The sequence below is a fragment of the Rhinopithecus bieti genome, unplaced genomic scaffold (assembly GCF_001698545.2).
Source record: "Rhinopithecus bieti isolate Rb0 unplaced genomic scaffold, ASM169854v2 scaffold_6946, whole genome shotgun sequence".
NCBI lineage: Eukaryota > Metazoa > Chordata > Mammalia > Primates > Cercopithecidae > Rhinopithecus > Rhinopithecus bieti.
The window spans coordinates 1944678-1970884 of NW_016805697.1; the positions used below are offsets into that span (position 1 = coordinate 1944678).

Sequence of the window (26207 nt, forward strand, 5' to 3'; positions counted from 1 at the left end):
AAAAAAAAAAAAAAAAAAAAAAAAGAGGAAGATATTTAGGTCTTCTATCCAGGGACACATCTCAAGAATTAAAAGGCAGCAACAGCAACCCACCAACCCACCTAAAGGTTAAGTTTAAAAAAAAACAAAAAAACGGCCGGGCGCGGTGGCTCAAGCCTGTAATCCCAGCATTTTGGGAGGCCAAGGCGGGCGGATCATGAGGTCAGGAGATCGAGACCATCCTGGCTAACCCGGTGAAACCCCGTCTCCACTAAAAAAATACAAAAAAAACTAGCCGGGCGAGGTGGCGGGCGCCTGTAGTCCCAGCTACTCGGGAGGCTGAGGCGGGAGAATGGCGTGAACCCGGGAGGCGGAGCTTGCAGTGAGCTGAGATCCGGCCACTGCACTCCAGCCTGGGTGACAGAGCAAGACTCCGTCTAAAAAAAAAAAAAAAAAAAAAACAGTTGCTAACCCATTGAAGAGTTTCAAGAATAGTAGGAAAAACACCTGTGTTTTCCTCTCTTCTCTCTCTCTCTCTATATATCTATACACACACATATATATGTATATATGCATATATGAACACACACACATGTACTTCTTTTTTTCTGAACCATTTGAATAAAGTTGCAAATATCATGCTCTTTTTACCCTAAATACATCAGTGTATAGTTCCTGAAAACAAGGATATTTTCTTACATAACCATAGTACAATGATCACACTCAGGGAATACAACATTGACAGAATACTGTTATCTAAAGGCCAGTCCATAATCAAATGTCACTGGTTTTTTCCTATAATGTATTTTATTTGACCCTAATCCGTATCCCATCTGGGATCACATATTGCATTTAGTCGTCATGCCTCTTTAGTCTCTTTTTACCTGGAGTAATTTTTCTTCTTCTTCTTTAAATGTTATTAGCATTTTGAAAGAGTACAGGCCAGTTGATTTGTACAGCATCCCTCAATTTGGGCTGATCATCAGTTCCTTCATGATTAGATTCAGGTAATACATTTTTTGGCATAAATACTACATAAGTGATTATGTCATTTGTTTTATTATGAGGGTTGTTAACTTTTACCACTTGGGTAACTTAGTGTCCATTTGGTTTCTCTACTGTGAAGTTACCATTTCATTTTCCAAATAAGGAGGTTATTATTGTCCCAAAATTTGGGCATCCCTTGATGACGCCTGCCTCAATTAATTGTAGCTATGACAGTTATGGTGAGTTTCTGATGTTATCATTCCTTTTATATTTATTAGATTTTAATCAGCTGTAATGGTGGGCTTGACCTTGTTGTTTATTATCTCCTTAAAAAATTTTATTTTATGATTTTTATTTTTAGAAAGTACAGATGGGGGTCTCACTATGCTGCCCAGGCTGGTCTTGAACTCCTGGCTTTAAGTGATCCTCCTGCTTCAGCCCCAAGGTGCTGGGATTACAGGCGTGAGCTACTGTGCCCAGCTGATTGTTCGTTATCTGAATGGACTCATGGATTTTATTCAATGGGTCATAAGCCATTACTATCATATTTATTTGGATGCTCAAATTGTCCCAGATTCAGCCAGTGGGAACTTCTTCAAGGTGACATCTTTCAAGGTAAGTTTAATATTCTGTGTATAAAGTAAAATATGAAATCCCAGGCACTATAGAAAGTACATTCTCTTGTGCCCTTCTCTGTGCATGGATGGGAGACTGAACTGAGTTAGGAAAAGACAAAATCTGATACCGTGGGACAAAGACAAAGGTTAGGGTATTGAATTCACCTTGTGTTAGAATCCTTTCTCCAGAGCCTAACTTTCTCATGTCTTGAATTTATAGTTCAAATATCAAGCTATGCACATAAAAGGCACGATGGTCTTCCATCTTTTTAAATTTGCTCTTCTCTTAATGTTTTCTCTTTAATGACCTTCTCTTCTATCTCTAATACTACTCACATTATTTCTCCATGAAAAGATTGCCCATTCAGTAGTTTATCCTCTAAACCATTTCTCAATTCAGGGAGGATGAGATGAGGTCCTTAGAGAAGAGATAGCTCTCAAGACCCAATCCTTAGAGAAGAGACAGCTCTCAGGACCCAAATCTCAGGACCGCATCTCCTTAGTAGAACATTTTATTCAACTAAATTCGGGCTTAAGTCATTTAGATCATCAGTCTTACAGAAATGAGTTGTTTACCTCAAAATACTGATCATCTAAATGACTCAAGCCCGAATTTAGCTGAATAAAGTGTTCTACTTTAAAATTATAAAGCCATCTGGCCGGGAGTAGTGGCTCATGCCTGTAATCCCAGCACCTTGGGAGGCTGAGGAGGGCGAATCACTTAAGGGCAGGAGTTCAAGACCAGCCTGGCCAACATGGCCAAACACCATCTCTACTAAAATTATAAAAATTAGCTGGGTGTGGTAGTGCGCATCTGTAGTCCCAGCTACTCAGGAGGCTGAAGCAGGAGAATTGCCTGAACCCAGGAGGCGGAGGTTGCAGTGAGCTGAGATTGCACCACTGTACTCCAACCTGGGCAACAGAGCGAGACTCCATCTCAAAAAAGAAATAAGCAAATAAATCCATCTCTATTTTCACATTTGTTGCACTCAAAGGATATCTCAGACCTTGGTAGTATTACTTATATAAGCATTTTACGAAATAGGTCCCTTACCCATCTGAGCTGCCCATCACTCGTCAGCTGCCTATAGAAGCCTCTGAAGTCACCAACAATGTCCTTGAGGTCCTTGTTGAGCACATGGTGGGCGAGGGCATTGACAGCACAGACAACTATTTAAAAAGGATTGAACTCTTGTTTATGTTTTTATATTACGTCAAGAAATTAACACCCGAAAACATCACAAACAAACAAATGTGAACATTTTATGAAAAAAGTTAAATCTAGACCCGGCGCGATGGCTCATGCCTGTAATCTCAACACTTTGGGAGGCCAAGGCGGGTGGACGACTTGAGATCAGTAGTTCCAGATCAGCCTGGCCAACATGGCGAAACCCTGTCTCTACTGAAAATACAAAAATTAGCAGGGCACAGTGGTGCGTGCCTGTAATTCCAGCTACTCAGGAGGCTGAGGCAGGAGAATTGCTTGAACCCAGGAGGCAGAGATTGTAGTGAGCCGAGATTGCGCCTTTGCACTCCAGCCTGGGCAACAAAAGCGAGACTCCATCTCAAAGGTATATTCTTTTTAAAATTGCATCAAATAGGTTTTTTTTTTTTTTTTTCTTTTTTTGAGTCTAGCTCTGTCACCCAGGCTGGAGTGCAGTGGCGTGATCTTGGCTCACTGCAAACTCCGCCTCCCGGGTTCATGCCATTCTCCAGCCTTAGCCTCCCCAGTAGCTGTGACTACAGGTGCCCGCCACCACGCCCGGCTAATTTTGCTTTTGTATTTTTAGGAGAGATGGGGTTTCACCGTGTTAGCCAGGATGGTCTCGATCTCCTGACCTCGTGATCCGCCCGCCTCGGCCTCCCAAAGTGCTGTGATTACAGACGTGAGCCATCACGCCCAGCTGTTCTGTTCTTTTCTTTCTTTTTTTATTTTTATTTTATTTTTATTTTTAGTCAGGGTATTACTCTGTCACCCAGGCTGGAGTGCAGTGGCACGATCACGGCTCACCACAACCTTGACTTTGCCAGCTCAGGTGATCCTCCCACCTCAGCTTCCTGAGTAGCTGGGATTACAGGCATGTGCCGCCATGTCTGGCTAGTTTTGGTATTTTTTGTAGAGACGCAGTTTTGACATGCTGCCCAGGCTGGTCTCAAATTCTTGGGCTCAAGGGATCCACCCGCCTTGGTCTCCCAAAGTTCTGGGATTACAGGCATGAGCCACTGTGCCCGGCCCCATATATGTTTTCTGTGGTTGTCATAAGAAATATCACACAAGTAGAACAGGTGTTAATCCATATACTGAGCTAAACTTCCTGAGTAGAGAACACATTGGGATTGGCTGTCACGTGAAAAACAGAATCGTAGATTGACAAGTTTAAATAATGTTCCCAAATTATTTTCCTATTTACTTTGTAAAGTGTTTGAACAATCAGATTCAAAACCAAACCATGCTGGTTCATGTTCCTAAGGAATAAGGCCTAATTATTATTATTATTTTTTAGAGATAGGGTCTCACTCTGTCACCCTGCCTGGAGTACAGTGGCAGAACCTTGGCTCACTCCAATCTCTGCCTCCTGGGTTCAACTGATCCTTCCACCTCAGCCTCCTGAATAGCTGGGACCACAGGCTCCAGCCACCATGCCCGGCTAATTTCTTGTATTTTTTGGCAGAGATAGGGTTCGCCATGTCTCCCAGGCTGGTCTCGAACTCCTGAGCTCAAGTGATCCACCTGCCTTGGCCACCCAAATTGCTGGGATTACAGGCGTGAGACACTGCATCCAGCACCTCACTGTAATCTTGAATGCCTAGTCTCAAGTAATCTTTTTGTCTCAGCCTCCTAGTAGCTAGGACCTACATGCAACACCACAGCAGCTAATGTTTAAATTTTTTGTAGTGACAAGGTCTTGCTGTGTTGCATGGGGCAGGGGGTGGAGAGGTTCTGGAACTCCGGGCTCAAGCGATCCTCCCACCCCGGCCTCCCAAAGTGTTGGGACTACAGGTGTGAGCCACCACGTCCTGTGGTATTTTACTTTAAAAGGATTTCTTGGACCTGGTATTCACTCCTGTAATGCCAGTACTTTGGGAGGCTGAGATGGGCGGATCACTTGAGCTCAGGAATTCGAGACCAGCCTGGGCAGTGTGGCAAGATACCATCTCTACAAAAAATACAAAAATTAGCCAGGCACGGTGGTCCTAGCTACTTGGGATGCTGAGGTGGGAGGATCACTTGACCTCTGGACGCAGAGGTTGCAGTAAGCTGAGATTGTGCCACTGCACTCCAGCCTGAGTGACAGAGTGACAGAGCTGGACCCTGTCTCAAATAATAATAATAATTAATAATAATAATAATAAGGCTTTCTTGTGTTGTTTAAGATGATGAATAAGTAAAGTAACCCTTTGATCCTTTGTCAATCCTAGGAAACATTTAGCCTATGTTGTGTACATGGCCACAATAATTGAATCAAGCCATCAACTTAGCTTCAAAGAAAGAAATGTATTCCAAAACATTTTGATAAATGTGTTTGGTGCTGCCATGGATTCAATAGTAAAAGTTTTCAGTCATTTAATAGGACAGTTGTAGAGGTACAGTTTTACTGTCAGTAAGATCCTGAGAAGGACACTATGAAAGTGGTGCCCCAGGCTGGGCACGGTGGCTCATGTCTGTAATTCCAGCATTTTGGGAGGTGGAGGCCGGTGGATCACCTGAGGTCAAGAGTTTGAGACCAGCTTGGCCAACATGGTGAAACCCTGTCCCTACTAAAAATACAAAAATTAGCTGGGCATGGTGGCGGGTGCCTGTAATCCCAGCTACTTGGGAGGCGGAGGGAGGAGAATCACTTGAACCCAGGAGGTGGAGGTTGCAGTGAGCCGAGACTGTATTACTGCACTCCAGCCTGGGCAACAAGAGTGAAACTCCGTCTCCAGAAAAAGAAAGAAAGTGATGCCCCAAGCTTTTTTTTTTTTTTTTTTTTTTTTTTTTTTTTTTTTTTTGTTTTTTTGAGCGATGGAATCCTTGCTTTGTCTCCCCAGGCTGGAGTGCAGTGGCGGCAAATCTCGGCTCATTGCAAGCTCCATCCCCCCGGGTTCCAGCGCCATTCTCGCTGCCTCAGCCTTCCCCAAGGTGCGGGACTCACAGGCCGCCTGCCTGCGCAACGCGTGGCAATGTTTTGTAAATGTTTTAGTAGCAGAGCGGCATTTCACCGTGTTAAGCCAGGAAGTCTTGATCTCGCTGACCCTCGTGATCCGCCCGCCTCGGCCTCCAAAGAGCTGGGATTACAGGCGTGAGCCACTTGCGCCCGGCCTCTCCCAAGCTTTTTAGCACAATGCCTGCTAAGGGTGAAACAGCCTTCAGGATTGATGCACACTTGTGGTCAGATTGTAAGCAGTTAAGGGCCCTGATACCAGCCAATCCAGGTTTCTTAGGGCTTTTGTTAATGGATACAAGCAGATCATTCTGGTTCAGATATTCATTCCCGTAGAATTGTGAGAAGACAGATCCTCTCACTCCTTGAAGGTGGATGCTCTTGAATTAAAAGAATCTGAAAGAGTCGGTGACCAGAGTGAAAGGTAACATTGACACCAAACCCACCGTCTCGGGGATTGATTGTTGCTATAAATCAGATTGAGCAATGTAAGCATACCTCTGGTTCAAGCATTTCACAATTACCAAATGCATTTAAACAAAGCTAAGGAATGAATCTCATCTTTTATGACTCTCAGCGTGCACAAGCAGGCACTTACGCATTCATGCTACAGTTGTGTGGATTTTCTGGCTCAACAGCGAGACTAGAATTGTTGCATTAATAGTAAGATTTGGGGTTGTGAGCCAGGCACCGGTGGCTCTGCCTGTAATTTGCAGCACTGTTGGGAGGCCCGAGGTGGGCGGAGTCAAACCTGAGGTCAGGAGTACAAGACCAGCCTGCATCAACATGGTGAAACCCTGTCTCTACTAAAAACAAAAAAATAGCCACGCCTGTGGCGTGTGCCTGTAATAACCGGCTCTTGGGGGCTGAGGCAGGAAAAGAATCAACTTGCAACCCAGGAGGCAGAGGTTGGCAGTGGAAAGTCAAGATTCACGCCACTGCACTCCAGTTCTGGGCAACAAGAGCGAAACTCCACCCTCAAAAAAAAAAAAAAAAAAAAGAGATTTTTGGTGTGGCAAGGAAATCTGACTTGGAAAAGAAAAAAAAAGGCCCCCCTGAAGACAGCTTCTTGCCAACTAAACATAGGGGGGTTTTCTCTTGTTGGGTCTGCTCAGGGGACTTCAATTCCTGGAGCCTCTAGCGCACTGGAAAGGCATTGGAGTCAGGTCTTGGGTGAACTGTGTGGGTGTCTGAAGTAAGAAGTGGTGTCACAAAACTATAAAAGGCTTGGGTTTTTAAAATTTTTGTCTATTTAAATTCTTGCGGTGCGGTAGCCTCATGCCTGTAGATCCCAGCACTTTGGGAGGTCTGAGCAGGTTGAACCTGAGGTCTGGAGTTTCAAGCCAGCCTGACCAAACATGGAAGAACCCCGTCTCCACTAAAAAATTACAAAATTAGCCGGGGTGGTAGCGGCATGCCGTAATCCCCAACCTACTCGGGGAGGCTGGGACAGAAGAATTGCCTTGAAAACGCCAGGAGGTGAGGTTGCCAGTGTGTCGAGATCACACCCTTGCACTCCCAAGCCTGGGCCCAAAAAGAGCGAAACTCTTGTCTCAAAAAAAAAAAAAAAAAAATTATTTCTCTGTACATCTTTTTCTTTTTTCTATATATTCTTTTAAAAACTAACTTAGTTTACATTGTACATATTATTGTATATGTGCCCAAACCCACTGAATATATAACACTAAGAGTGACCCCTATTGTAAACTACAGACTTTGGGTGATCATGATGTGCCAATGCAGGTTCATCAGTTGCAACAAATGGGCCACTCTGGGCAGAATGTTGATAAAGAGGGAGGCTGTGGCTGTGTGGGGACAGGGGTATGTGGGAAATGTTGATAATGAGGGAGGCTGTGTCTGTGTGGGGACAGAGGTATGTGGGAAATCTTTGTAACTTCCATTCAGTTTTGCTGTGAACCTAAAACTACTCTAAAACAAATTAAGTCTTTAAAAAAAAAAACAGGCTGGTTCTGGTTGCTCACGCCTGTAATCCCAGCACTTTGGGAGGCTGAGGCGGGTGGATCACCTGAGGTCAGGAGTTCGAGACTAACCTGGCCAACACAGTGAAACCCTGTCTCTACTGAAAAAATACAAAAATTAGCTGGCATGATAGTGGGCACCTATAATCCCAGCTACTCGGGAGGCTGAGGCAGGAGAATCACTTGAACCCGGGAGGTGGAGGTTGCAGTAAGCCGAGATCACGTCACTGCACTCCAGCCTGGGCGACAGAATAAGACTCTGTCACAAAAATAACTAACTAAAAAAATAAAACAGAAACAGACCAGTCATGGTGGCTTATGGCTTATGCCTGCAATCCCATCACTTTGGGAGGCTGAGGCAGTGGATTGCTTGAACTCAGGAGTTCAAGACCAGTCTGGGCAAAATGATGAAACCCTGTCTCTACAAAAAATAGAAAAATTAGCCCGGCATGGTTGCAGGCACCTGTAGTTCCAGCTACTTGGGAGGCTGAGGCAGGAGAATCGCTTGAACCTGGGAGGTGGAGGTTGCAGTGAGCAGAGATCATGCCACTGCACTCCATCCTTGGCAACAAGAGTGAAACTCCATCCCAAAAAAAAAGAAAAAAAAAATTTTTTTAAAGAAAAAAACAAAACAAAACCAAACCCAGGTCAGGTGTGGTGGCTCACACCTGTAATCCTACCACTTTGGGAGGCTGAGGTAGGCAGATCACCTGAGGTCAGGAGTTTAAGACCAGCCTGGCCAACATATAGTGAAACCCTGTCTCTATTAAAAATACAAAAATTAGCTGGGCATGGTGGCACATACCTGTAGTCCCAGCTACTTGGGAAGCTGAGGCAGGAGAATCATTTGAACCCAGAGGTAGAGGGTGCAGTGAGCCAAGATGGCACCACTCCGCTCCACCCTGGGCAACAGAGCAAGACTCTGTCTCTCAAAAACAAAACAAAACAAAACAAAAAACCAAAACATCAGCTAGGCTTGTGCCTGTGGTCCCAGCTACTCGGGAAGCTGAGGTGGGACAATCGTTTGAGCTTGGAAGGTCAAGGCTGCATGAGCCGTGATTGCACCACTGTACTCCAGCCTGGGTGACAGAGCAAGATCTTATCTCAAATCAATTAATCAATAATAAAAACTTTAAAAACATAAAGAAAGAAGGATAAAAAATGAATATTAATTAAGTAAATTTAATAAAGGCATGACTTTAAAAAATACCCAACCAAAAACTACATTGGTGTATTCTATACATTTGAAAAACAGCCCTCCCTCTCTGTCTCACACATAAGCACTCTCTTCACAGTAACCCTATTTTTTTTTTTATCATAAATGGATGATTAGGTAAGTAAGCAGAAGAACCAGGATAAGCTAATGGCATTTTTCATCTTCAGTGTGAGTGCTGTGTAACACATTTAGTGAGACTGCAGTGAGTCACCTGAAATATGCAGCAAGGTTAAAGTTAAAATGGGTTCTGTCATGTTGTGGTCTGAAAAAGGCAGAAGCCAAAAACCTTAGCATAAAAGAGTCATTAATTACAGTCATAGAGAGATGGAAATTGATTTACCTCTGCCTGAGACATCCACCAAGACAGCGGTGTGAGGCTGGGAATGGAGGAGAGGAGGGGGAGTGAAGGCCCTGAACACTGAGCTCAGCACCCATCCCAGAAGAGCTTCTGATCTATCTTAGTGCCCAGGGCCCCTCCACGTATGCCCAAGCCGGCAAAGTTTAAAGTCTTGGCTGTTAACAGAGAGTGGGTCCAATGGCCTAACATACCTCGTAAGCTCACTGAGTTTTATGCAACCTTTGGGGGGGGGGTGTTGTAGGGTTTGCAGTATGGAGAAAGACAGCAGCTTCATAAAGTACTCAACTTACACACAAGGGATAATTAAAGTTGCAGAATAAGCAGAAACATAGCTCACAGCTCTATCTTACTAAGTGGTTATACTATTTTGGGGAAAACTTTAACAGTAAATTGTTTACTTAATGGAGAAAAGGGGGATTGACTCACAGTACGGTCTCCTCTCTCTGCCTGGCAAATTCCTGTTGGCTCTTTGAGACTCACCTCAAAGCATTACTTCTGCTCTGAAGCCTTCCCTGAGCCATTTGGACAGAGTGAAGTTACCCCCTGATATGGGTTAGACATTCTGCACGATTTTCATGTTGAAATGTAATCCCCAGTGTTGGAGGTGGGGCCTGGTGGGAGGTGATTAGATCATGGAGGTGGATTTCTCATGAATGGTTTAGCACCATCCCATTGGTACTGGCCTTGAGATAGTGAGTGAGTTCTCGTGAGATCTGGCGGCTTAAAAGTGTGTAGCACCTCCCCACTGTCTTTCTCTTGCTCCTGCTTTTGACATAGGACGTGTCTGCTCCCCCCTCGCCTTCCACCAGGACTGTGAGTGTCGTGAAGCCCCCCTAGAAGCGGAGCAGCTGGCACCATGCTTTCTGTAAAACCTGCAGAACCATGAGGCAATTAAACCTCCTTTTCTTTATAAATTACCCAGTCTCTGGTACTCCTTTATAGCAATGCAAGAACAGCCTGGCTTGGAGTGGTGGTTTGTGCCTGAAATCCTAGCACTTTGAGAGGCCCAGGTGGGCAGGTCATTTGAAGTCAGGAGACCAGCCTGACCAAACATGGTGAAACCTTATCTCTACTAAAAATATAAAAACTAGCCAGGCATGGTGGTGTGTGCCTGTAATCCCAGCTACTCGGGAGGCTGAGGCACAAGAATTGCTTGAACCCGGGAGGTGGAGGTTGTAGTGAGCGAGACTGTGCGACTGCACTCCAGGCTGGGCAACAGAGCAAGATTCTTGTCTCCAAAAAGAAAAAAAAGAACAGCCTAATATATCCTCTCTCTGTAAAACTTGTACATAATTTAAAAAAATAATCATTCTCAGACTGCACTATGATCATGTCTTTTATGTCTGGGCAACAGAGCAAGATTCTTGTCTCCAAAAAGAAAAAAAAGAACAGCCTAATATATCCTCTCTCTGTAAAACTTGTACACTCTTTCACCCAGGCTGGAGTGGAGTGGCGCAATCTTGGCTCACTGCAAACTCCAACTCCCAGGTTCAAGCAATTCTCATGCCTCAGCCTCCTGAGTAGCTGAGATTACAGCCACGCATCACCACGGCCAGCTAATTTTTGTATTTTTAGTAAAGACAAGGTTTCACCATGTTGACCAGGCTGGTCTCGAACTCCTTGACTCAAGCAATCTGCCTGCCTCAACCTCCCAAAGTGCTGAGATTACAGGCGTGAATCACCATGCCTGGCCTATCTTTCTCTTTTTAAAATTACTTCAGTGCCTGATGCATGGCAGCACTCAGGAAAAGTCTGCAGAAGGACTGACTTGCTGGACAACTGACTGCCAGCCCTGTGAAGAGCAGAAACAGCAGCCACCTGGGCAGTGTCCATTGCAAGTTCAAGGAAGGTTCCCTTGCCATTCACACATACACACACTCACAAACTCACACACTTCTCTTATATGCTTAACAATTTAAAATATCTCAATGGGCCAAGATTTTTTTCTACAACTACTGAGAGCGCTGATGGTGCAAATATCCATGGGAGAGGTATCACACTACCACCAAAGTTAGAGAAACTCTTTTCCCTCCTTCTAGCCCCTTACCCTTCAATCTAGCATAATTTGGCTTCAGCCCCTAATAATCCACTGAAATTGACCTGGCAAAGGTCACTGTTTTGTACTTCTTGAATTTTGTACCATGTGCAGGTATGATGTGTTCAAAAGAGTTGCATTTACAAGTTCTGAAGAGAAAGTGCTTCGGGCAGTCAGGTGGTTCTGCCATGACTTGCTGGGTATCTGCCTGTGCCTCAGTTTTCTTCTCTCTAAAAAATGAGATGGCTCAAGATCACCATTGAGATCCCATCCAGCTCTGAGAAAAGTTATGTTCTGTATCTTGTTTAAGAAAATAGAAAATGCAAATAAAAAAAGAATGACGTATACACAGCTCAGTATGCATCTTAAAGAATCTGCTCTTCCCCAAAGGAGATTTCCGAGATTGGGCGGGGCCAAAGCCCTTTTTTGCCATGAAAATAGTGAACTTGAAACCAATTTGGTATGAAAAGGCTGGGTGCGGTGGCTCACACCTGTAATCCCAGCACTTTGTGAGGCCAAGGCAGGCGGATCATCTGAAGTCAGGAGTTCAAGACCAGCCTGGCCAACATGGTGAAACCCCGTCTCTACTAAAAATACAACAATTGGCTGGGCATGGTGGTGGGTGCCTGTAATCTCAGCTTCTCGGGAGGCTAAGGCAGGAGAATTGCTTAAATCCAGAGGCAGAGGTTGCAGTGAGTTGAGATTGCACCACTGCACTCCAGCCTCGGCGACAGAGTGAGACTCTGTCTCAAAAAAAAAAAAAAAAAAAAAAAAATATATATAGAAAAGTGAGTAGACTCACTGTGCACATCACAATGAGCCTTTTTTGCTATGGGAACTCACATCTCCTCCCTCTCATTGCCCTTGGCTACTCACCCACGGCAGGTTGTTAAAACTTGACAGTGGCCCCAGGTGAAAGGCAGGTGAAAAACATCCTTGTAGCTGTCATTTGACACAGAGAAACAGACCAAGAGTCACGGATTTTCTAACAGACTAGAGATGATTGCAAGGAGAGAGGCCAAATTCTGTCACTTTTAAATTTATCCCAGTGAAATAAATCACAAACCATGAAACACTGTTTTTACTCACTTTGAGCAGTTAAACACAGAAAAACAAGATCGGAACTGAATCTAAATCAAGATTCTAATGAATCTAAAAATCTAAATTAGAATCTCATCTGAAAATTAAGCATTCTGGAACCCTGAGAGAATCTTCAACTCACCGACTTCAGTGCCTTTTCCCAGAGTGAAGGTGATTCCACACCCCTTGATTCCATCTTCTGCATCAGTTTCTATGACGACATAGGCAGCTGAGTAGTCAGGATCCGTGTGCTGCAGGAGAGAATTCCCCGCTGAAACAATGCCAGCATGAGAAACCCGAAAAGAACCATGAGAATGATGTCACAAGAGGACAGACAATGCCACAGGGGCCATGCCACAAGAGCTCCCACAGAAGGAACAGAAGGAACTATACCCCAAAGAAAACAAAGGGCTTTGAATGGAGAAAAGGAATGTCCTCCTGAAAGATCCAAAGTGTTTCAACAAGTGCAACGTATACTTTTTTTTTTTTTCTGAGACGGAGTTTCACTCTGTCACCTCGGCAGGAGTGCAGTGGCGTGATCTCAGCTCACTGCAACCTCAGCCTCCCAAGTTAAAGTAATTCTCCTGCCTCAGCCTCCCAGGTAGCTGGGATTACAGGCACATGCCACCACACTCGGCTGATTTTTGTATTTTTAGCAGAGACGAAGTTTCACCATGTTGGTCAGGCTGGTCTTGAACTCCTGACTTCAGGTGATCTGCCTGCCTCGACCTCCCAAAGTGCTGGGATTACAGGTGTGAGCCACTGCACCTGATCGCAATGTATACATTTTTGTCACCTGTTTTCAATTAGGTCAAAAAGTGAGGCTCATTTTTATTTATTTATTTATTTTCTAAATAAAAAAATAGAGATGGAGTCTTGCATGTTGCCCAGGCTGGTCTCAAACTCCAGAGCTCTAGTGATCCACCTGCTTAGGCCTTATCTTAAAGTGCTGGGATTACAGGCATGAGCCATCATGCCCAGCAGCGGCTCAATTTTAAGCCAAGGAGTTTTCACTCGCAGCCATCTCCGTCAGCTCTTTGAACAAAGTTACATTCACAAGCAGCTTCAAATTGAACAAGCCAAAGGTTCAGAAAACTCTTGCATAAAATTGGACTGATCTCACAGCAGTTTATAGCAGGGCTGAAAACACATTGGCACAAGGTCAGATACCAGTGGGGGAAAATGAAGAAGTAAAGCTTCTAGATGAATTTGTTCTTTTTTTGTTTTGTTCTGTCATGGAATAATGGAGACCCCAAAAAGCCAGGCAGAAGATCTGAATGCATTCTTAAAGAAGAATTTTGCATAAGGCTATAACAATTTATTACTGTTGTTATTATTCTATAATATTTATCGTGCCAGACACACTATATTCTAAGAGCTCTACATGGTTTAATTTAATCCTATAACAGTATTATAAACTAGGTGCTCTTATCCCTATTAGAGAAGAGGAAATGAAGTTTTAAGGAGGTTTAGTAATTTGCAAAAGGTCACACAACAAGTAAATAATAATATTATTATTATTATTATTATTATTATTATTATTATTGAGACTGAGTCTCACTCTGCCCTCCAGGCTGGAGTGCAGTGGCATGATCTTGGCTCACTGCAACCTCTGCCTCCTGGATTCAAGCGATTCTTCTGCCTCAGCCTCCCAGGTGGGATTACAGGCACCCGCCACTATGCCCAGCTATTTTTTCTTTTTTTTAGTAGAGATGGGATTTCGCCACGTTGGCCAGGCTTGTCTTGAACTCCTGACCTCAGGTGATCCACCTGCCTCGGCCTCCCAAAATGCTAGGATTACAGGTGTGAGCCACCGCATCCGGCCACAAGTAAATTATGAAGGCAGATTTTAATTCCCTGTATTGGGGGTGTTGTGGCTGAGGGAGCTGTATGTGATGGATGGGAGCCCTGAGTCTGGTGTCACAGCCCAGTGGCAGGATATCAGTGTGATGCATCACTGAGCACCAACTACATGTCAGAGCTGGTGCAGCTTGCAAGGGTGTTACAGATATGTCTGCCCTTGAGGAGGTTACATTTGAGAAGACCTGGTTATAGGACGGGCATGGTGGCTCCTGCCTGTAATCCCAACACTTTGGGAGGCCAAGACAGGAGGATTGCTTGAGCCCAGGAGTTCAAGACTAGCCTGGGCAACAAAGCGAGACGCCATCTCTAAAATAAATAAATAAAAAGACATGGTTACAAAAACCTTAATAATATAGGCAGAACAAGCTAAGGCCTGGGAGAGATGCAAACTATGAACGACTGGCTGTTAGAGAGCACTGTTAGCTGAATGTGCTTCTTGAAGCGGGAGAAGGCTTTATGATGAAGACAGAATCTGAGCTGGCCGGTAAAGGAAGGGAATCTTCTCAGCAGTGGGAAGGGGAGTGAAGGGTCTGGGAGGGAGGAATATCTCAGGTGAGGTAGCAGCAGCAGTGCAGAAAGTAAAGGGGTCAGAAGAGGGAGAGACTGGAGTGTATTCAAGGGTTGGTGCCCATCCTGGCTTGGATGAGCCATTGGGTTCCTGAAGAAGTTGAGCGATGAGGCTGAGAGGGAGACTCCAAGAATTAAAGACCCGTCGACAGTTGCTGGGTTCCAAGAAGAGGAAGCAATGGAAAAAGGAAACCTTTCACTGAAGCCTCAGATGAGGGTCAACAGGACGAGATGAGCCAAAAGTGACTTGAAGCTTTCGGATCCCTGTGATTAGCAGAATGATCCAAGATGGGTCAGGAGGGAGGGGCGGCAGGGTTGGAAGACGACTTCCGATTTAGACAAACCGCGTTTAGCATGAAGGTGGAAAACCTAACAGGAAGTATCCAGACCTATGGGTTAAGGAGGCAGCTCCGGAAATGAGATCTGGGAATCTCGGCATAAAGGGTGGCACCAAAGCCAGAATGCGGAGAGGGTCTTCATGGGAGTGTGCAGGGAGACGGGGAAGACGCTGAGGCCTGAGCCTGCGAGAGGGAAGACGGAGGAAGGAGGAGCCGTCAGAAAGGCAGGAGGCCATGAGGGGAGAGAGCCCACGAAGAGGCGGCCGACAGCGGAAAAAGTATCCGAGGGTAAGGACAGCCAAAGGAGAAGTAACAAGGGCAATTCACAGAGAAGAAAGGAACATAAATAGATTTCAGATTAAGAAGGAGGGAAGCCCGGCATAGTGGCTCATGCCTGTAATCCAGCACTTTGGGAGGAAGAGGCAAGTGGATCACCTGAGCTCAGGAGATCGAGACTAGCCTGGACAACATGGTGAAACCCCGTCTCTATCAACAATACAAAAATTAGCCAGGTGTGGTGGTGCGCACCTGTAATCACAGCTACTTCAGAGGCTGAGGCATGAGAATCATTTGCACCTGGGTGGCAGAGGTTGCAGTGAGATGAGATCGCACCACTGCACTCCAGGCTGAGCGACAAGCGAGACTCTGTCTTAAAAAAAAAAAAAAAAAAAGCGGAGTCTTCAGCAGATTTTGAGGATACCTTTATTGCTCTTTCTTGAAAATATCCTACGTGTGATCAGGGAGGCTCGCTTCGCTGCTAAGTGCTGGTGGTCCAGCATGCCTCAAGGGCATGTGAGGCCATCTCCATGGTGAACTGCAAAGCAGCCCATTCTAAAAGAAGGCACTTGAGAGTTGGCACACAGCCGGGCGCGGTGGCTCAAGCCTGTAATCCCAGCACTTTGGGAGGCTGAGACGGGCGGATCACGAGGTCAGGAGATCGAGACCATCCTGGCTAACACGGTGAAACCCCGTCTCTACTAAAATACAAAAAACTAGCCGGGCGAGGTGGCGGGCGCCTGTAGTCCCAGCTACTCCGGAGGCTGAGGCAGGAGAATGGCGTGAACCCGGGAGGCGGAGCTTGCAGTGAGCTGAGATCCGGCCACTGCACTCCAGCCTGGGAGACAGAGCCAGACTCCGTCTCAAAAAAAAAAAAAAAAAAAAAAAAAAAAAGAAAAAAGAGAGTTGGCACACAACATGCACCCTCTCTCCCCAAGATAAAATGCTTAAGTATTTATGAGCTTGCAATGCAGGCATTAGATAACGTCTCCTCACCGTGTGTTAGACACCACTCAGGCCCAGAGGCAAATTCCATTTCTTGAATTATTCTACAGTAAACCAGGCTGTCTTTTGAGACAGGGTCTCTCTCTGTCACCCAGACTGGAGGCTGCAGTGACACAATTACAGCTCACTGCAGCCTCGACCTCCCAGGCTGAAGAGATCCTCCCACCTCAGCCTCCTGAGTGGCTGGGACCACAGGTGCACGCAACTAAGCCCAGCTAATTTTTGTATTTTTTTGTTGAGACGAGGTCTCACTATGTTGCTCAAGCTGGTCTCGAACTCCTGGGCTCAAGCGATCCACCTGCCTTGGCCTTCCAAAGTGCTGGGATTATAGGCTTGAACAACCACCATGCTCAGCCAAACCAGGCTGTCTTAACATTTCACAAATCCAAAGTCTAGATTAGGGGTTCCTTCTGCTTCAGTTTCCTCAGAGTGAATAGTAATTACAGCCAACCCCTCCTTTTTTCTTTAGAAACAAGGTCTCACTGTGTCATCCAGTGCCCAGGCTGGAGTGCAGTGGCACAATCATAGTTCACTGTCTCCTGGGCTCAAGTGATCCTCCTGCCTAGGCCTCCGCTTAGGATTACAGGTGTGAGCCTCATGCCTGGCCTATAGCCAACTTTACTGATGGCCTTCTCTGAGCCAGGCTCTTTACAGGTATCTCATTTACATGTATAAAGTGAATATTATTATACCCATTTTATAGATGAGAAACCTAGGCTTAGAAAGATTGTGTGACTTACCCACAGCTGCCAAAGCTTCACAGAGGCAAAGGCAGTTGCATGAGATTGAGTGTTTGGATTCTATAAGACAGTAAAATTTCAAATATTTGAGTTCCATAAAGGATTGCCTGCTGGGTGTTTAAGTCATTTACCAACATCATATAAGAAAGGACACATGAAGATTTTAAAGAGGGTGACAGCCTGGGCCCTGTCTCTACAAAAAATACAAAAAGAAGCTGGGCTTCATGGCGTACACCTGTAGTCCCAGCTACTTGGGAGGCTGAGGTGGGAGGATTGGTTGAGCCAGGGAGGTCAAGGCTGCTGTGAGCCATGATAGTACCGCTGCACTCCAGCTTGGGCAACAGATAAGAGACCCTGCCTCAAAATAAATAAACAAATAAATTTTGAAAATAAAATAGAATAAAAATTTTAAAATGCAGGATGAACTTAATCTCAAAAGGACATTCTTTTGCATTTAAAACTTTAACGAGAGGTCTATTTTTATAAAACATTTCAGGTACACAAAGAGTATAGATAATGTAATGAACACCAGCTTGCCATCCACCCAGTTTAGGAAGTAAAACATTACAGTGGGAATTAGAGACCTCGTGGTCCCCTCCGTGACCCCATTTCCTTTCCTCCCTTCTGGTAACCATTTTCCTAACATTGCCTTTCCTCATTTCCCGGCATACTTTCACACATTCACTACATGCCCATACAACTCTGCTTTTCTAGCGCGGCCTATCTCATCAGTGATGAGATCAGGCACTGAGGACCCAGAGGGGAACAGGATCCCTGAAGACCCTGCACAGTGTTTGGGAAACACCGCTCTAGACGGGGGAGGGGAGGGAAGGCCTGACATTCTAACACTCTCAGTAAGCAAAAAAGACCTTCAGTATTCAGGTAGGAGTCAGAGTTCCTGCCCTTAATTTATTACATCTCTTAAGACAGATACTTGCATCAGTCCTTTCTAACCATGTTTGCGGGTAATTTCATGAGAGCTGCCTCTCATGTGACCCGGTTATCACGCGCTTGCTTTCTCAACCCGACTGTGACACCTTCATTTCATGGACGGGTCCAAAAGACCCATAGGTTTGGATCTTCTCCAAGTCATACAGCAAGTTGCGGAGGCGGGATCACCACTCCAAACTCCCAGCCCCGGCCTTCCCGTTCTCCCTCACCGCGAACCCCGTCGCGTTCAGCGTACAGAGGAAGCCAGCTAGCGCTGTGCTCTAGGGTTTCATTGGCGGGAACCCAAGAAAATAATTTTGCTGCTATTGCCTATTATGCATTCTACCATTTCCAGGAAAATGTGAGTCGTAAAAGTGAAACCAGGATAAACTCCAGCAAAGAAAAAACCCAGGAGAATGGAAAGTTTCTGGATACTTATACAATTGCTCCAAGGCATGAAAAGCGAGTGTCTGCTCCAGGCGCGCCTCCCACCTTACAGAAGCAATGGGTTCGAAGTCGGGAAGCTACCCGGGGCCTGCGGGTCTGCAATCGGCGGGGCGAGACGGACCCGGGCCGCAGGCCGCGCTTACCATGGCGTCTGAGCCGTGGCCCCCAAGCGACGTGGGGAAGCGCACGTCCCGGACCGAGAGCCGGGAGATCCTGCCGCGCACCATGCTCCCCGCACCCCGCAGCCGCGCCACCCGTGCAGTCAGGACTGGTCGGGATCCCCAGTCCGCGGCGGGAGGGCGCGAGGGCGGGAGCGCGGCGAGGCGGGGCACCGTAGGGGCATAGAGGGCGCTCATTGGCCGCGTGGCCGCACCCCGTGAACTTGGCCCCACGGGAGCTCCAGTCCCCGCTCGGGGCTCCCCGGGGCGCGCTCCGCCTTCCGCCGTTCACTTCTCAGCCTGGAAGGAGCTGACCCCGCGAGGGTTCGGGCAGGAGGCTTCGCGTAAGGTCGGCGCCTCCGCAGGACCCTGCTCGGCCTGAATTGAAGACTCGTGAAGGGACCTGCCCGGGAACGGCGCCCTAGAGGGAGACGTCGGGTCTGAGTGAGTGCATTTGCTCAGCGGCAGATTCCGGCCAGTGGCTCAGCTCCCGACCCGGGGCCGCAGGTTGTCGCCAGCGTACCCAAGGAGAGCAGTGCGCTAGAAAATGCTAGGCCTCTTTAAGTGCCCACAGCCTCGTTTGCCACCTGATAAATTAAGAGGCAGGTCATCATTTATTACACCCATACCGATGCAGGGTGTTTTAAATACCTTACCTCAGCCTGTAATCCCAGCACTTCGGGAGGCCGAGGCGGGCGGATCACCTGAGGTCAGGAGTTTGAAATCAGCCTGGCCAAGATGGCGAAATCCCGCCTCTACTAAAAGTACAATAATTAGCAGGGCGTGGTGGTGCGAGCCTGTAATCCCAGCTACTCGGGAGGCTGAGGCAGAATTACTTGAACCCAGAAGGTGGAGGTTGCAGTCAGCCGAGATCGCGCCACTACACTCCAGCCTGGGCGACAGAGCGAGACTCCGACTCATAAATAAATAAATAAATAAATAAATAAATAAAGCAAGCAAGCCTGGGCGTGGTGTCTCACCCCTATAATTCCAGCAGTTTGGGAGGCCCAGGCGGGCGGATCACGAGGTCAGGAGATGGAGACCATCCTGGCTAACACGGTGAAACCCCGTCTCTACTAAAAATACAAAAAATTAGCTGGGCCTGGTGGCGGTCGCCTGTAGTCCCAGTTACTCAGGAGGCTGAGGCAGGAGAATCATTTGAACGTGGGAGGCGGAGGTTGGGGTGAGCCGAGACCGCGCCACTGCACTCCAGGCTGGGCGACAAAGCGAGACTCCATCTACAAAATAAAAATAAACAAAACAAAACAAAACAAAAACAAGGGCCAAGAAAATTCAATGAGTAAGACAGTCTTTCCAACAAATGGTGCTCGAACAATTGACTATCCCTATGAACAAATAAAACAACCCTGGATCCTTACCTTCTATCATACACAAAAATCATCTCGAAGTGGAATATAGATCCAAATTTTAAGAGCTAGATTTATAGAACTTCTAAAGAAAACACAGGAGAAAATCTTTTTGTACTTGGATAAAACAAACTTTCTTAGGACACTAAAAGCATGAATCATAAAAGAAAACATTGTCAATTAAATTATCAAAATTAAAATGTTTTCTCTTTGATAAAAACCATTAAATAAATGAAACGCAAGCTGTGATTGGGAGAAAAATGTTTGCAAAACATGTCTGTTAAAGGACTTGTATGCAGAATATTGAAAAAATTACAACTCAGTCTGATGGCAACTTGATTAAAAAATGGGCAAAAGACTTTAATAGACATTCCACCTAAGCAGATATATGAATTTGAAATAAGCTTATGAAAAGACTCAACATTATTCGTCATTAGGGAAACGCACACTAAAACCACAATGATGTACTACTAACACACACCAGGATGGCTACAATTAAAGTGACTGGCAACACCAAGTATTGGCAAGGATGTGGAGCAGCTGGAACTCGCATACATTGCTGGAGGGTGTGAAAGGGTACAGCTTCTTTGGAAAACAGGTTATCAGTTTCTTAGAAAGTTAAACATTCATGTACTATACAACTCAGTAATCCTACTCATATGTAACTATGCAAGAGAATTTAAAACCAACATGTTTAAAATAAAAACTTGTATTTGAATGTTCATAGCAGCTTTCTGATAGCCTAAAACTAGTAACAACCTAAACATCCATCAACTGGTAAAAGGACAAAACCAGGATGTAGTACACATCCATACAATGGAATATTACTGAGCCATAAAAAGATGAATCTCAAAAGCATTATGCTAAATGAAAGACATCAGACACATTGACTACATATGATTCCATTTATATAAAGCCCTAGAAATGTACAATTACAGTGACAGAAAACACTCAGCGCTTGCCAGAGGTCAGGGTGAATGGAAGAGGTTGACTGTAAAAGGGCACAATGGAATTTTCTGAAACGATGGAAATGTTCTGTGATTCTGGTAGTGGTTTCATGGCTGTATACATTTGTCAAAAACTCATCTAGTGGTACACTTAAAATGTCGAGTTTGTTGTATGTAAATTATACCTCAGTAAAACAAAAAATATTGCTTTGGGGTGCTGCCTCTTTGAATCTTTGAATTTGATTCTAAGTTTGAATTTTCTTTGAAATTGCACTTAAAACTGCAAAAATGTTCTCTTGTATTTCTTTTAGATTGGGTTTATTCTGGTTCCACGAGTTTTTCAAAATTTCTGCTGAAGTGATACCACCCTTTTCTAACTTTCTAGCAATGATGAAGAAGATTAACAAAAACCTAGCTTGGCGGCGGTGGCATCCAAGCCTGTAATCTCCAGCACTCATTGGGACGGCGAGACTGAGCGGCAGTCACGAGAGTCAGGGAGATCGATAGACCTCCTGTGCTAACACCGGTGAATACCCGTCTCTCCATACTAAAAAACATACAAAAAAAAAACTAAGCTGGGCGAAGGTGCGGGCGCCTGTAGTCCCTAGCTATCTTACGGAGAGGAATTCAACTGAGGCAGGAGAATGGACGTTAAACCCGGGAGTTGTCGGAGCTTTGTCAGTTTGAGCTTTGAGTATACCGGCCACAATGCACTTCCAGCCTTGGGCGGAATAGAGCATTGAGACTCGCCCCGTCTCAAAAAAAAAAAAAAAAAAAAAAAAAAATAAAAATAAAAAAAAAAACCGGGAGCGGAGTTCGCAGTGAGCACTGAGAACGGCCACTGGCACTTCCAGCCCGGGCGATAGAGCGAGGACTTAACCGTCTTCAAAAAAAAAAAAAAAAAATAAAAAGATTACAAAACCAACCAAACCAAGTTTGCCATCTAGTTCCACGGTATATCCTCTCAGTGTTTTAGACTAAGACTTTCCATGAAAATGGTGCAATTATGAGTGAATAAATGGAATTTAATAAACTTTAAGGGCCACACCACTTTAATTCAGTTGTTAGAATCACTGTCAACCTTTTTGGCCAACTGCAAAGTTTTTCTCTCATCCCTATTGTCACAGGCTAGTGACAATTTTTTACTTGGATTTTCAAAGTCCTCCAACTTACTCAAGTTAACTTGACCTTTAAGATCGCAGTGAAGCTGGATTGAACCCCTATGCCATGTCCCTGTGAAATCCAGTGTCTCTCCAAGTATCTCTGGAAGTACTTGGTGGTCTTTTCTTCTACTGACCTATTTCCCGAATTTATTTCCCCATTGCATTTAAGCTAGGTTATGAAATCCATCCCTATCCTTTTTTGTACCTTGTCATTATACCTTCAGGCCGTGACCCCAATCCCTTTTCTTTCCTAATGTCACTGACTCATGGTTGTGTGTAGCTGATTTGCAGGAAGGTTTAGGGTAGCAAGGACTCTGCAAGGACCTTAAAATTGAATACTGCCATCTGTTTCTTAAAGGTCCCAGGGGCCATTCCTGCTACTGGAGAATTTTCACATATTATCTACTTAGCTTTTATTGTTAGTAATTACTAAGTCTCATTCTAGTTCTATTTTTTACTAAGTTTTACTAAGTCTCATTCTAGTTCTATTTTTTTTTTTTTTTTTTGAGACAGGGTCTCACTGTGTCACCCAGATTGGAGTGCAGTGGCGCGATCGCAGTTCACTGCAGTTTCTACCTCCTGGGCTCAAACAATTCTCCCACCTCAGCCTCCTTAGAAGTTGGGACCACAGGTACGCACCACCATGCCCAGCTAGTTTTTGTACAGATGGGGTTTGGTCATGCTGCCCAGGCTGATCTTGAACTCCTGGGCTCAAGCGATCCTCCAGACCAGACTCCCAAAGTGTTGGGATTACAGGCATGAGTCACTGCACCCAGCCTCCTTCCTATTCATTTTAAAATTCAACTCATAAGTTATTGAATTGCAGTATAACAGCTAATTGAACATTCTGTCCAACAGTTTTAGGAGAAATGGTTTACCAATATTGGAAAATAGACACTGAAAACTCATTTAAAAAATATTTGTTTTGGGGCAGTTGTGGTGGCTCACGCCTATAATCCCAGCATTTTGGGAGGTCGAGGTGGGTGGATCATCTGAGGTCAGAAGTTCGAGAGCAGCCTGGCCAACATGGCGAAACCCCGTCTCTATTTTTTTTTTTTTTTTTTTTTTTTTTTTGAGACGGAGTCTCGCTCTGTCGCCCAGACTGGAGTGCAGTGGCCGGATCTCAGCTCACTGCAAGCTCCGCCTCCCGGGTTCACGCCATTCTCCTGCCTCAGCCTACCGAGTAGCTGGGACTACAGGCGCCCGCCACCTCGCCCGGCTGGTTTTTTGTATTTTTTTAGTAGAGACGGGGTTTCACCATGTTAGCCAGGATGGTTTCGATCTCCTGACCTCGTGATCCGCCCGTCTCGGCCTCCCAAAGTGCTGGTACAGGCTTGAGCCACCGTGCCCGGCAACTGTCACTTTTATGTGATAATTTGAGCTTCCTATTTTCTACTGATACAGCTGTTGGTATAATGAATATCAGTCAGGGTCCCAACCGGAAACAGATGGCATGCTCAAATTAAGATACATCAAGAGGCCATGCAGTGGCTCACACTTGGTAATTCCAGCACTTTGGGAAGCCAAGGTGGAAAGATTGCCTGAGCCTAGGAGTTTGAGACCTGCATAGGCAGCATAGCAAGACCTCATCTCTAGAAAAAATACAAAATTTGCTGGGCATGATGGCCTGTGCTGTAGTCCTAGCTACTTGGGAGGCTGAGGTGGGAGGATCCCTTGAGCCCGCGAATTCAAGACTGTAGTGAGCTATGATCGTGCCACTGCACCCTAGGGACCTGGGCAACAGAGTGAGACCCTGTCTGGAAAAAAAAAAAGGCAAATCAAGGATATTTATTTCCAAAGAGGTGGGAAGGTTAGGAACCACAAGGATTAATGCAGTATTAGTAGCAGCAAAACAGTCATCACCCCTAAGGCAGAAAATATATGGAATGGAAGCTGCTACCAGTCTCCAAAAGGAGAAAGGTGTACAAGGGAGGCCATACTGAGAACGTCTGGTTGACTGAAGGACATAGCCAGCCCAGATTCTCAAGGAGGGAGCCAGCGGAATAAACATCTTGGCTTCTTTCCGATTTTCTCCTATCTGTTAGAGTTCCTCATTGGCCTCCAAAACAGGAATCGAGAGAGCAAGGGAGCCCCCCTGATAAGTACAAGTCAGCCTTCCAGAAGGAGCAGGCACAATCTGGATGTGGATGGCAAACAGATGACATTGGACACAAATTGCTTATTTTAATCAGAAGTATTCCTTTCCCTCTTAACAATTTGAAAATTAATCAAGACTATGGTCACCATTGGCAAAAACTCAACTTGATGTAGTTTAAACAAAAAAAAGAGATACTGAAGGTCAGGGAGGAGCTGATTTTAGGGAAATAAATGCTATCAGGGCACAGTTTTTCAACTCTGCATGTTGCTTTCTTTTGTAACAAAATGGGAACCTGGTCTCCAGAAGCACTGGAATGGCACCCTTTGAGCAGTGTAATCAGACACAAGATGAGCCTCATCTTCCACCTCCACACAGAAAGCTGAGAGAAAAACTTGATCTAAATGAAGACTTGCACAAATGGGATGAGAAGCCTGATGGAAGATGCAAATTTTTACCAAATTAGTTTATAGGCATAATGCTATCCCAACCAAAATCTCACATATTTTATATGAATATGAAAAATAAAGGCTAATCAAGAATTTGTCAGGACACTAAAATTTTAAGAAAAGGTATAGCAAAGGGAACTTGCCATATTATTAAAATGCATTATCAAGTGACAGCAATTAAAATGCTTTGATAAAAGAAATACTTGGGCAAAACAGATGTAAAATATATGTATAATGAAGGAACCTAAACCAATGGGAATGAATTAACCATAATTGGTGCTGAGAAAATTATATGGAAAAAAAATCATGCTAGACTCTTAAGTCACTTTTTTTGAGACACTCTTGCTCCATTGCCCAGGGTGGAGTGCAATGGTGCATTCTTGGCTCACTGCAAGCTCTGCCTCCTGGGTTCAAGTGATTCCTGTGCCTCAGCCTCCCGAGTAGCTGGGACTACTGGCACACACCATCATGCCTGGCTAATTTTTGTACTTTTAGTAGAGATGGTGTTTCACTGTGTTAGCCAGGCTAGTCTTGAACTCCTGGCCTCAAGTGATCATCTGGCCTCAGCCTCCCAAAGTGCTGGGATTACCAGCGTGAGCCACTGTGCCTGGCCCTTATGTCACATTTTATACTCAACTTCCAAATGAATTAAAATGCTTTTTAAAAAGCATAACCTATAGGGCTGGGTGCAGTGGCTCACGCCTGTAATCCCAGCACTTTGGGAGGCCGAGGCAGGTGGATCACTTGAGCTCAGGAGCTCTGAGACCAGCCTTAAGCAAATGGCAAAACCCTGTCTCTACAAAATATCAAAAGTTAGCCAGGCAAGGTGGCTCACGCCTGTACTCCCAGCTACTTGGGAGGCTGACATGGGAGGATTGCTTGAGCCTGGGAGGTCGAAGCTGCAGTGAGTCATGATGGTGCCACTGCACTTCAACCTGGGCAACAGAGCAAGATCCTGTCTCACACACACACACGCACAAACTATAATACAGATAGATGAATATTAATCTTGGGGTAGATGAGGACTTCTAAGCATAAAAAAGGAATGCACAGATTTGACAATCTACAAATGTACAACTTACATGTCAGAAATTATATGGAAAATTAAAAGACAAACAGGAAACTAGAAAAACATTCTTAAATTGAGGAACTATTGCTATACTACAAAAATAAATGTTTACTAAATGAGGTGTTTTAGAAATCAGAGAAAAAGCCAATAATTTTCGATAGTAGTAAAAGGTAATTAACACTATTATCTTATTGAAAATAAATGCTTTTGAATGACCATTCAAAATTTAGTACTAGACTATTTTATTTTCATTATACCTATATAATAAAGTAATTATAATTATAAAACAGAGATAAGGCTCATATTTTCCTTTTTTAGAAAATTAAGCCCCTTAATTTATAATAAAACTGGTTGGCCAATCACGGTGGCTCAAGCCTGTAATCCCAGCACTTTGGGA

General features: G+C 44.9%; 1 protein-coding gene across 3 annotated transcripts in view; it reads right to left on the reverse strand.

The window, feature by feature from the left end:
- ENOSF1 (enolase superfamily member 1) overlaps positions 1-19413 on the reverse strand; it is a 40210-nt gene extending 20797 nt beyond the window's left edge. The window contains exons 1-3 of one of the 3 annotated variants that reach the window (XR_001885885.1): positions 18706-19412; positions 12539-12647; positions 2638-2753 (exon numbers count right to left, since the gene is read on the reverse strand). Coding sequence is in view for 2 of the 3 variants with exons in the window: in XM_017873548.1 (XP_017729037.1) it covers positions 2638-2753; positions 12539-12647; positions 18706-18918 (438 nt within the window). In the remaining variant the exon portion in view is untranslated. Of the gene's footprint in view, positions 1-2637; positions 2754-12538; positions 12648-18705 lie in introns of those variants that run through there. The other 2 variants (XM_017873548.1, XM_017873549.1) reach the window with 2 other exon arrangements.
- Positions 19414-26207: the final 6794 nt, after the last annotated feature.